Source organism: Saccopteryx leptura, chromosome 7 (genome assembly GCF_036850995.1).
Source record: "Saccopteryx leptura isolate mSacLep1 chromosome 7, mSacLep1_pri_phased_curated, whole genome shotgun sequence".
Lineage (NCBI taxonomy): Eukaryota > Metazoa > Chordata > Mammalia > Chiroptera > Emballonuridae > Saccopteryx > Saccopteryx leptura.
This window is the reverse complement of record NC_089509.1, coordinates 103,178,279-103,190,689: the sequence shown is the minus strand read 5'-3', so window position 1 is coordinate 103,190,689 and position 12,411 is coordinate 103,178,279. Positions and strand designations below refer to the sequence as shown.

The following is a 12,411-nucleotide window of genomic DNA, read 5'->3' as shown; positions in this document are numbered from 1 at the left end:
AGGTGGATCCCGGTCGGGCGCATGCGGGAGTCTGTCTGACTACCTCCCCGTTTCCAGCTTCGGAAAAATGAAAAAAGAAAAAAAAAAGAAAAGAAAAAAAGACTGCAAAAAAATATTTTCCAGAGCATTAATATCTTTAACATTTTGAAAAATTGTTATATAGCAATAAAAATTATAAACCCTCAAAGTGGATAAATAATATGATCAGTTAAGTCAAAACAAAGTAGACCTTTTTCTTTCTTTTTCTTTTTCTTTTTTTTACAGAGACAGAGAGAGAGTCAGAGAGAGGGACAGACAGGCAGGAACGAAGAGAGATGAGAAGCATCAATCATCAGTTTTTCGTTGCGACACCTTAGTTGTTCATTGACTGCCCTCTCATATGTGCCTTGACCGTGGGTCTTCAGCAGACCGAGTAACCCCTTGCTCAAGCCAGCGACCTTGGGTCCAAGCTGGCAAGCTTTTTACTCAAACCAGATGAGCCCGCGCTCAAACTGGAGACCCCGGGGTCTCGAACCTGGGTCCTCTGCATCCCAGTCTGATGCTCTATCCACTGCGCCACCGCCCGGTCAGGCTAGGCCTTTCTTTTTAAAGAACTTAATTTCTTTTTTCAGGTTTGCCATTATGCATCATCTCACTATTGGAGTTATACTCTCCTGTATGTTGGTTGGAGTGTGAGTTGGTATTTTTTCCGGAGAGCAACTTAGCAATAATAACCAAAATGTCGATATGCAAACTCCTCAACCCAGCAATTTTGCTTCTAAGAACCTATCTCAAAGAAAGAATAAATGGGCAAAGCTAGATGTACAAGTGAAAAATTATAAACAACCTAAATATTTACCATCTACTGATAAGTTATTGTCCATAACATAAAATGGAATACCATAGAGCTGTTAAAAAAGGAAAAAGATTATAGCCTGACCTGTGGTGGCGCAGTGGATAAAGCATCGACCTGGAAATGCTGAGGTCTCCGGTTCGAAACCCTGGGCTTGCCTGGTCAAGGCACATATGGGAGTTGATGCTTCCAGCTCCTCCCCCCTTCTCTCTCTCTGTCTCTCCTCTCTCTCTCTCTCTCTCTCTGTCCCTCTCCTCTCTAAAATGAATAAATAAAAAATTTTAAAAAAAAGAAAAAAGAAAAAAAAGGAAAAAGATTATATATGAAAAGACATCTATGATATATATTGTATGTGATATAAAGGGATATAAAGGTAATTTCATTTACTTTTTTTTACAGTTGATGTCAATATTATCATTCACTCTTTTAAATATATGAATATGTAAATATATACCCATATATGTTTAAGCATTTAAAATCTATTGATAGCAGTTATTGGCAAAGGTTGAGATTATGGTGGGGGAATTTCCCTTTCTCTCTATTTTGGTATAGTCCACAACACTTATGAACGATCAGAAAAAAATTAAGACACTTCCATTGAAAAACTGCCAGGGGAGGGGGTTGGGGGAGAGGTGTAAAGACGGACAAATATATATTGACAGAAAATTATTTGACTTTGGGTGATGGACACACAACACAATCAACAGTTCAAAAAAGTTATAATAAAAAAACTAAATGTAAATCATTGATTTAAAATTTAGAGAACTATAAATAGAATTCTGTGTTCAATTAGATTTCTTTTTAATTAAAGTTGATTCTGAAGATGGTCCGTCCGAGGGTGAGAAGAAAGGAACAACATGGAAGAGCTGAGATGGGGGAAGATGAAAGCCACAGAGGAGTCTGGGCTGGGGGCGTAGGGTCCGTACCTCCGGCGAGGGCAGCTGAGTGGGCAGCAGCCCATCCAAGGTGGTGCTCAGCAGCTGTTCCCCCAGGATCTCGGTCAGGTGCTGGGCTATGATCTCCTGCTGCTCCCAGCTGCAGTGGTTCTCCAGGGACAAGATGACTGGGTAGTCTGAGGTCTGATGGGGAGGAAAGGGGACCTGGAGCCGGAGTTCTAAAGCCTGCACCCTCCTTGCTCCTCCAGGCCCATCTAGTTAATCATCTGAGTACCCTGATTGCTAAACTGCTCCGACACCTTTCCAGGCTCAAGGACATCTTGCTAGGTCTGGAGCCTACTGCACATCTAGAAGTCACTCTTGGGACCCCAAATCTCAAAGTGCCAGCTCCAATCTGGGTCCTTCTGGGACTTTGAGTTTTCAGGCTCAGAGCAGAAGGCTATTCCCCTGTTTACATGTTCATGTTGTACGCTCAGGTCATCTCCAGGTTCCTATCACCACCCAGCGCTACCCACCACTTTTTCTTTTCTTTTTTTTTTTTTTTTTTTTTTTACAGGGACAGAGAGAGAGTCAGAGAGAGGGATAGATAGAGACAGACAGACAGGAATGGAGAGAGATGAGAAGCATCAATCACCTGTTTTTCATTGGGACTCCTTAGTTGTTCATTGATTGCTTTCTCATATGTGCCTTGACTGCGGTCTTCGGAGACCGAGTAACCCCTTGCTTGAGCCAGCAACCTTGAGTCCAAGCTGGTGAGCTTTTTTTGCTTAAGCCAGATGAGCCCACGCTCAAGCTGGTGACCTCGGGGTCTCGAACCTGGGTCCTTCCGCGTCTCAGTCCGACGCTCTATCCACTGCACCACCGACTTGTCAGGCTATTCTTTAAATTTTTTTTTAATTATTTTTATTTATTTATTCATTTGAGAGGGGGGGGGAGGAGCAGGAAGCAGCTTTGACTCCCATATGTGCCTTGACCGGGCAAGCCCAAGGTTTTGAACCGGCAACCTCAGCGTTCCAGGTCGATGCTTTATCCACTGTGCCACCACAGGTCAGGCCCTATTCTTTAAATTTTTGATAAAGCCTGACCAGGCGGTAGCACAGTAGATAAAGCGTCGGACTGGGACGCGGAGGACCCAGGTTCAAGACCCCGAGGTTGCCAGCTTGAGCGCGGGCTCATCTGGTTTGAGCAAACCTCACCAGTTTGAGCCCAAGGTTGCTGGCTTGAGCAAGGGGTCACTCAGTCTGCTGCAGCCCCCCGGTCAAGGCACATATGAGAAAGCAGTCATAGAACAACTAATTACTAAGATGTTGCAACGAAAAACTGATGATTGATGCTTCTCATCTCTCTCTGTTCCTGTCTGTCTGTCCCTGTCTATCCCTCTCTCTGACTCTCTCTATGTCTCTGTAAAAAAAAAAACAACAAAAAAAACTTAAAAAAAATAGTTAATAGATGTAAGACTACTGAGTTTATCTTTCTTTCTTTTTTTTAATTGTATTTTCTGAAGTGAGAAGCGGGGTTGGCAGACAGACACCCATATGTACCCCACCAGGATCCACTAGGCATGCCCAGTAGAGGGTGATGCTCTGCCCATCTGCGGCATTGCTCCTCTGTAACCTGAGCCATTCTAGCGCCTGAGGCAGAGGCCATGGAGCCATCCTCAGCGCCTGGGCCAACTTTGCTCCCATGGAGCCTTGGCTGCATGAGGGGAAGAAAGAGAGAGAAAGGAGAGGGGGAAGGGTGGAAAAGCAGATGGGTGCTTCTCCTATATACCCTGGCCAGGAATCGAACCGGGAACTTCCACACACTGGGCCGATGCTTAAGATTTTGTTTTTATTGATTTTACAAAGAGAAGAGAAAGAGGGACAAGAAGCAATAAGTATCAACTCATAGGTGCTTCACTTTAGTTCACTGCTTGTTGTATGTGCCTTGACTGGGCAACCCCAGGATTTCAAACTAGTGACCTCAGTGGTCCAGGTTGGTGCTCTGTCCACTGTGCCACCACAGCCAGGCCCTACCCACCACTTTGTTTCCTTATCCATCCTCTCTCAGATAGGTGACAGAAGTTGTTAGAAGTAAGAGTTACTAATCTCTAACCATTACCTCTATGACAACTAATTTCTAGTAATACAGCTAATATTTATTCATAATAATTCCTTTCCTGATGCTTCACAGTTAAAATCTCTTTTACCTGTACGCCGTTTGGACGTAACCTCCCTTTGTCCCTCCACCCTCCCCAGACCCAGAACCAGCCACTCTTTCCTCAGATCCTCTTGCCTCACCAGTGTTCCTGTCGTGGGGCTCCTACCTGGAAGGCATACTGTGCCACAGTGGCCACGACTTCTTTGAAGGGGATACGGGAAGTCAGGGTGTGTCCATGGTACACAACAGGTTCCCCGCTAGGTCCATCCCAGATATCCACTTCCACACAGCGGCACCCCCGCTTCAGTGCCCTGCAAGAACCCCAGCCCCCAGGGGCAGGAGGGATCAAGGTCTGATCTTCTGCCTAGGAACCTCCTCCCCACTATGGAGAGAACAGTGCCCACAGACACTCATCATAACTGTCAAGACCCGCCCCTTCAAGCTACATAGCCACGGACCTTTCTCTGTCCACGGGGATACTGCTGTAGCTCACAGTGGTCTCCAACACCCCACCTCCAATCCAAATCACAACCTTTCCTTAGCAAGCCATCACACTGCCTCATGATGCTTCTGGTGTCCTGGCTGTATTTCGTAACACAACCCCCGAGTTATTTCAAACTCTCAGTAAACTTAGTTTCTCTGCTAGACTTCCTAGGGCAGAAACTAGATGTTCCATTCATCTTTGTATCCCTTGAAGCTACTAGATTACTAGCAATTACAAAGCTATCTTGACTATTTGATCTAATCCATGATTAATCATAATAAAATCAGATACATTAGTTATTGACCCACAGATTATCTCATTGAATCCTCACAACTGAGACAGAATAGACTGTTTTTATTCCTATTTCACAAATATGAAAAATGAGGCACAGAGAGGTTAAATGTTTAGCTCCAGAGTCCTGAGTGAGGAAGCTAGGATTTGACCTCATAGGATCTAACTGCAGAACCTATGCTCTACTGCCTCCCGTTTAACGTTTAGTTTATTTATTTATTTAAAATAAACCTGTCAGGACCTCTGAGTTCCAAGAGTGTTCTATGGCTTATGAAGGAGAGAGAAGCTCCATTTCCCCACAGGGTTTAATACCACCCTCTCATTAGTCCTCAGGATCTCCACCAAGTCTCTCAGGTATCCAGGGATCCTCAGCTTCCAAACCCAACCCCGGAATATCCTTTCAATTCCTGTTATCCACCGACAGTATCCTCAATTTCCCCCAGATGTTCCCTTCTCCTGAGCTCGTCCCCTTCACCCATCCTCCCCACTGCACCGTATGTATCCCTCGACGCTGCTCTGGCCACAAAGCTGGTCCCCCACCAGGTAGGTGTTGTGAGAGGAGCTGATGTAGTAATGGTTCAGGGGTTGAGTCATATCCTGGTAGATGGGGAGGCACAATGGGTTGAAGATGTCTCCATCCTTCGAGCAGAGATAGTTGAGGAAGCCATCCATGCTCAGCACATGCCGCAGCTTGCCTAGGGTGTGGGTAGGGGGACACGAGAATGAGAACTCTGAATGGGAGCCCCCCGGCACACTTACAGCCAGTCCTCCACCCCATCCCTCTCCAGGATCCTGCCTGTCAGATGGTGTCCACTCCCAGCCTCCAGACCCCAAACTTGCCCTCTCCCAGTGTCTGTCATTTCAATCATCCCCACCCTCAGAGAAAGTTTAAGCTACTGGGGAGTCATCACAATCATTCTAGCCCAGTGCTGTCCAATAGAACTTTCTCAATGATGGAAACATTCTTTTTTTTTTTTCATTTTTCCAAAGCTGGAAACGGGGAGGCAGTCAGACAGACTCCCGCATGCACCTGACGGGGATCCACCCGGCACGCCCACCAGGGGGCGAAGTTCTGCCCCTCTGGGGCATTGCTCTGTTGCATCCAGAGCCATTCTAGCGCCTGAGGCAGAGGCCACAGAGCCATCCCCAGTGCCCGGGCCATCTTTGCTCCAATGGAGCCTCGGCTGCGGGAGAGGAAGAGAGAGACAGAGAGGAAGGAGAGGGGGAGGGGTGGAGAAGCAGATGGGCGCTTCTCCTGTGTGCCCTGGTCGGGAATCGAACCCGGGACTCCTGCACGCCAGGCCGACGCTCTACCACTGAGACAACTGGCCAGGGCCTCAATGATGGAAACATTCTATTCTATACTGTCCAATATGGTAGCCTCTGGACACATAAGGCTACTGAACACTTGAAATGTAGCTGTGGCCCTGGCCTGCTGGCTCAGTGGATAAAGTGTCAGCCCAGAGTATGGACATTGCGGGTTCGATTCCTGGTCAGGGCACACAAAAAAAGCAACCATCTGTTTCTCTCCCCTTTCTCTACCCTTTTTCTCTCTTTTCCCCTCCCATAGCCAGTGGTGCAATTGGTTTGAGTGTGGTCCCAGGCACTGAGGATAGCTCCATTAGTCTAAGCATGTCAGTCTCAGATGTTAAAAATATCTCAATTGATTGAAGCATCGGCTCCAGACAGGGGTTGCCAGGTGGATATCCCCGTTAGGGTGTGTGTGGGAGTCTGTCTCACTATCTCCCCTCCTCTCGCAGGCAGGCAGGCAGGCAGGAAGGAAGGAAGGAAGGAAGGAAGGAAGGAAGGAAGGAAGGAAGGAAGGAAGGAGAGAGAGAGAGAGAGAGAGAGAGAAAGAGAAAGAAAGAAAGAAAGAAAGAAAGAAAGAAAGAAAGAAAGAAAGAAAGAAAGAAAGAAAGGAAGGAAGGAAGGAAGGAGGGAGGGAGAGGGAGAGAGGGAAAAAGGAAGGAAGGAAGGAAAGAAGGGAGGAAGGAAGGAAAAAAGAGAGATAGAGAAAGAGAAAGAAAGAAAATGTAGCTGTATGACTGAGAAACTGAATTTTTAAATTTTGATTTTAGTTATGTAATTTAAATTTAAACAGTCACATGGAACTCATGGCTACCATAATGGAGTGCAGGACTCAGTCTAAAAAGGGTAATTTTATTGATAGGGAAAATGAGGCCCAGAGAGAATCAAAGTCAAAGACTAGGCTGAGTAGCTGCTGCGAACCATAACCTGAGGGTTTCTTCCTATTGTCAATTCCCAAACGGTGCTTTGAGGACGGTTTGCAGACTGCACTTTCTCCAAGGGCAGGGTCCTGTCACTCCTTCCATAGCCCTCAGCCATTTCAGCACAGGGTTCATATATTAACGACAATGATGACTAATAGTCCTTGAGCACTTGCTCTATGCCGAGGATGTTACATGCAGCATCTCTCTTAATGCCATCACCCACACAATAGATAGATGTAATATAATCTGCCTTGAGAGGTTAGGTAACTCATCCCAGGTTACATAACCAGTAAGGGTAGGTAGGGATGGATTGCAACCCAGGCAGCCAGGTGTCAGAGCCACACCCTATCCCCCTGGGCTGTGCAGTCTCACTGAGGGTAACATTGCTGCAGGGGGCTCCCTTGGGAGGCAGGACAATTAGACTCGCATGCTCAGCTTCTTTGTTCCAGGTTTGACAAGGCCTGGAGATGATGGAGAATGGGAGGAAATTCCATTCTTTTACAGTAACACATCAGATCATCAGGTTAAATCCACAGTTCCTAGATACTTTCATATATGATATATTATTCCATTTGATCACCAGTTATTTTACAAATGAGGAAATTGAGTCTCAGATTAAGTGACTTGCCCAAAGTTTCTCAACAAGCAAGAAGCCGAGTGGGGACTTGAGCCAGGTCTCTTGACTGATACTACCCTGCAGACAGAGAATCTGATAGTCAAGTGCAAAGGGAGGATAGAATAAATGTAACTGATGTACACTGGATCCTGCGCTGAGGATAGAAGATCCTATTTCTTAACCCTGTGCCATTCCTCTTCTGTGTAGTTTTCTGAAATGATTGCTTTCAGCCCCCTTTCTTCTCTGAGCACCACATGAATCTGAAATCACCGATGCCAACACTTTCTGTTTGACTCTGTTTCCCTGTCTGACCTGTATCTCTGGTGCCTAGCACAGTCCTGCCACACAGTAAGCACTAGCTGAAGTAGTCAGTGAATAAATGAGTGAAAGGAAGTGGGAGTTGAGACTTGGGAAACCTGGGTCACTTGTCCAGCTCTCATTCATCTCATCTCTACTCTAACCCTCACTCTAAAGACAGGCACCCAGTAAGAATCAGATGCCCTGCGTTTGAATCCCAACCCTCTTCTCATTAGCTGTTGGCTTTGAGCAAGTCATTTAATTGTTTTAAACCTCAGTTTTCCTCTTTTGCACAGATGACTTAATAATAGAATCTACTTCAATGGGTCATGGGAAGGATTAAAAGAGGAAAGGCCTGGAGAGACATTATGGGATACGAAGCAAAGGAGGCCCCATCTTGATTTATAAGATTGTAGTGAGGACCAAAAGAAGTAAGGCGTGTGAAATTTCTGGTAAATCGTTTATTATTAATAATGTGAATTCCCACATTCCAGAGGGAACGGAGAGCAGGAAGATGTTTACTAAAGGGGCAAGGAGAAAGGTTTGAAGGCAGAGACGGCCTATTTTAGCTGTGTTTGTTAAACTAAATGATTGGCCTCATCATCATCCCCCTCAGCCAGGGGCTGACTAGCTTCCTCTGGCTTTCAGTGGCTTAGAAACTTCAAGAACCATTTGGTAAGTCTGGAGAAAGGCCAGGAAAGGGCAGAGAGCCAGCATTTATAGAGATAGCAAACAGGAGCCATGGAGGGAACTAGAGAGAAAGGAATCACCTGCACTAGAGGAGAAGAGGCCAAAGCAGGAGGCCCAAAGACTTTCTGTTTCCACTGCGGCCAAAGGCTGATGTCAGGAAGGACTTTCTGCGAATGAAGGCTGTGCAACAGGAGCATGGTGGAGGAAGGGGGATCTGTGGAATGTTCTTCCTCCCGAGAGATCTAGCATTACAGGGGAGATGCCTGTCTTATCTGGGCAAGAAATGGCTGCTCTCCTTCCAGAGGACTGGTTGAATGAGATGAAGATAACTGGGCAGGGGACGAAGGTAGGGGTGGATTCGGCCTTCCCTGAGTCAGGCAGAAGGCTGCTGGTCTCTGGTCCCTCGCCCTGCCCTTACATCTGGGGCTGCTCCGGTCCTCTTACCACTGTCTGACGGCTCATAGCGGTCAATGAGTTCCAGAGCAAGGTCAGAAGCACGGTCTCCTTCCTTCTGCTCCTCACACAGGAAATCCACAAATTCCAGCAGAGTCAGCTTCTGCCCATCAGCTGAAAAGTTTTCAAACACTTCCTGCACCTCAGCACGCTTAGTCAATGCCTTATAGAACTCTATAAATTCTTCTCCCTCCAGAGTGTCAGATTGGGACGTGTCTGCTGCCTGTAAGAGGATTTAGAGGAGAGTGGACAAACCGTTTAACAACAAATTTTATGGCCTTGACCTATCTTGTAAGGAAACTCTTACTGACAGGTGGATCCAAACATGCTTCCACAGAACACCTGATATTTAGTGTTCACAGAAAAAACCACTTCAGCCTGACCAGGTGGTGGCGCAGTGGATAGAGTGCCAGACTGGGATGCGGAAGGACCCAGGTTCAAGACCCTGAGGTCGCCAGCTTGAGTGCGGGCTCATCTGGCTTGAGCAAAAAGCTCACCAGCTTGGACCCAAGGTCGCTGGCTCGAGCAAGGGGCTACTCGGCCTGCTGATGGCCCGCGGTCAAGGCACATATGAGAAAGCAATCAATGAACAACTAAGGTGTTGCAACGAAAAACTGATGATTGATGCTTCTCATTTCTCCCCTTTCCTGTCTGTCTGTCTCTATCTATCCCTCTCTCTGACTATCTCTCTGTCCCTGTAAAAATAAATAAATAAATAAAGAAGCCACTTCAGTTAATAAAAATTTCAGCCATATTATTTGCTACTAGAGAAAATTTTCTTTTTTTTTTCTTTAAAATTTTATTTAGAAAATTAAATTTAAAGGGGTGATATTGATCAATAAGAAGACATAAGTTTCAGGTAAACCTTTCTATAGCATTTGAACTAGTGATTATGTTGTGCACACATCACCCAAAGTCAAATCATTTTTCATCAGCATATATTTATCCTTCTTTACACCCTTCCCCCACCCTCTCCCACAGAGAAAATTTTCATCAAGAGTTGAAATGCCCCAAGGTCAAAATACCCCTTCTCCTATTTATTCACATTCCACTTGAAATAAGAATGTATTTATTGGCCTGACCTGTGGTGGCGCAGTGGATAAAGCGTCAACCTGGAAACGCTGAGGTTGCCGGTTCAAAATCCTGGGCTTGCCTGGTCAAGGCACATATGGGAGTTGATGCTTCCTGCTCCTCCCCCCTTCTCTCTCTCTCTCTCTCTCTCTCTCTCTCTCCCCCCCCCTCTCTATAATGAATAAATAAAATCTAAAAAAAAATGTTTAAAAGAATGTATTTATTCATTTTAGAGAAGGGAGAGAGAACGAGAGAAGGGGGGAGAAGAAGGAAACATCAAATCCCATATGTGCCTTGACTGGGCAAGCCCAGGGTTTTGAACCGGTGACCTTAGCATCCCAGGTTGATGCTTTACCCACTGTGCCACCACAGGTCCAGCCAGTTGGAGTTTTCCATTGTTCTAGGCACTGTGAAATTCTGGCCATGGGCAGAGAGGTCCTTAAAGTCTGATATAATAACATATTGTTATTTACCTTTCATAAAATTATAAATCATCTTTCCAACAAGACTGACAAGTAAGAATCATGGCCTACACTTCTCATTGGTATAGTGCTAGGGCACATGGTAGAGATTCGATGAGTGTTGTTGGATAGGGTCAGAGTACTTCTGGTCAAGTGAGAATGTGACCTTGGCAGGCTTCTGCAAATCCTTCCCCAGAACTCACCTGGAAAAGCTGAAAGGCATATTCTTGATCCATTTCCACATTCATCAGGTGTAGTAACCGCTGGACTTCTTGGAAACTTATTCGACCATCCTGGTTTTTGTCTCCACGCTGGAACCAGTCACTCAGCCACCCAGGTGTGAGTCAAGGCAAAAGCACTGTGTGTGTGTTTGTGTGGGGTGATGTGTGTACATGTTCATTCACTGATCTCTCTGTCTTTGCTGCCTGACTGTTCCCCACACTGATTAACTTTCCACATTAGCTCCCAGAATACCTATCTAATTCCTGCATGACTCAGGTGCCTGCAGGGACCTCTCTGTTGCCTACAGAAAACCCAGATTCCTTAACATAGACATTAAGATCTCCTGCACCCCATGATCTGGCCCCGACCCAGTCTTCTCAACACATCTCTGCCCTTCCTGTACTTTAGCCACACCCCCAACTCCCTGCTCTCTGAAGTCCCAGCTCTCCGGCTCTTCAATTTCGTCTCTGGGCCTTTACTCATGCTATTCCTTCAGGCAGCAATGCCTTTCCATCCTTCTCTCTTCATGTTCAAATTCTATTCATTTTCAAGGCTCAGCTAAAATACTTCTTCCTCCTTAAAGCTTCCTTAGAACCCTCTCAGCCAGAATTAAACATTTCTCTTTTCTTTGAACATCCCCAAACAATCTAAGTACCGTAATAGTTCCATGATATTTAGATTATTTACACAATTTTGTCCTCTCCACTGATAAAAACAGTGTCTGAGTCCCATTAATTTCTGTACTCTTAACGCCTGGCACAGAGCCTGATACATTCTGCTTAATAGATGGTGAATAAATGAATGAATGAACTGACATAGAAGGTGACTACAATCTAGGAAACTTGAAGTGAGTTGACACCACTAAGCCCACTAAGGGCTTGCTTCCCACCCTTGTGGAAGATCCACTGGGATCTTGTGTTCAGCGCTCAGGATCAGCACCTGGTTTGGTCCTTGGCCTCTCACCCCCACCTTCCTCCAACCCTAGGAGGCCTGACTCATGTCCAAACTCTGCCTGGCTATATACCTTTGCCATCTCAAACCTTGATTCTTCCTTCAGAATTCTCAGCCTTGCATTGGCCTAAGCTGCCCATACCTTCCCCCTCTGGACTCTCGAGGCTCCCTAGCCCTGTGCCCCCTCCCACCCATCCCTAGCCCTGCAGCATCTGCTCCTTCAGCGCCCCCCGCCCCCGCTCTGGGTCCATCCTGCCGATACTGGTCCAGCCGCTCTTGTTGGTCCATGCTGGTGACAAAGTCCACCAGTAGCTGGAGCCCCTGCATCCAGATCCGGGCCTCCTCAACACTGTTGGCCACCAAATTCAGGTTGGGGCGGCGGCCGTGAAAGACGACGGTGAAGCCCTGCTCCAGGGGGAACTCCTCCTCCAGGCTGCGCAACAGCTCAGACTCACGGCCCTCACGCACGGTCTCGACGTCAGAGATCGAGACTGCGGAGAAGGAGCAAGTGGGGGAACTGAGGCAGAGAGTTCATCAATTCGCAGAGGCTAAGGGTCAAGGACCATGACTCCCTTCTTCTCTGTGAAGCCACAGAAAGGAGGAAGCTCAGCCTCCACGGACTGAAACCCCCAAAGCCTTAGTATAGGGAGATGCAGGCCACTGTGACTCAGGACCCCACAGGAATCGTTGCTGTGTGCATAAGCAGCATGGCAAGGGGCCTGTGCTGGGGATGGCAAGCCCTGGCAGCTGGCAGTATGACACAGAGAAAATAACTCA

At 46.6% G+C, this 12,411-nt stretch overlaps 1 protein-coding gene across 8 annotated transcripts in view; it reads right to left on the bottom strand.

Moving 5' to 3' along the window:
* The window catches only part of PLCD4 (phospholipase C delta 4), a 38,688-nt gene that overhangs the window by 14,976 nt on the left and 11,301 nt on the right, over positions 1–12,411 (bottom strand). For all 8 annotated transcript variants that reach the window (XM_066346417.1, XM_066346423.1, XM_066346420.1 and 5 more), the window contains exons 4-9: positions 11,897–12,125; positions 10,665–10,794; positions 8,921–9,152; positions 5,136–5,337; positions 4,034–4,178; positions 1,759–1,911 (exon numbers count right to left, since the gene is read on the bottom strand). In XM_066346417.1, the coding sequence (XP_066202514.1) occupies positions 1,759–1,911; positions 4,034–4,178; positions 5,136–5,337; positions 8,921–9,152; positions 10,665–10,794; positions 11,897–12,125 (1,091 nt within the window). The remainder of the gene's footprint in view (positions 1–1,758; positions 1,912–4,033; positions 4,179–5,135; positions 5,338–8,920; positions 9,153–10,664; positions 10,795–11,896; positions 12,126–12,411) is intronic.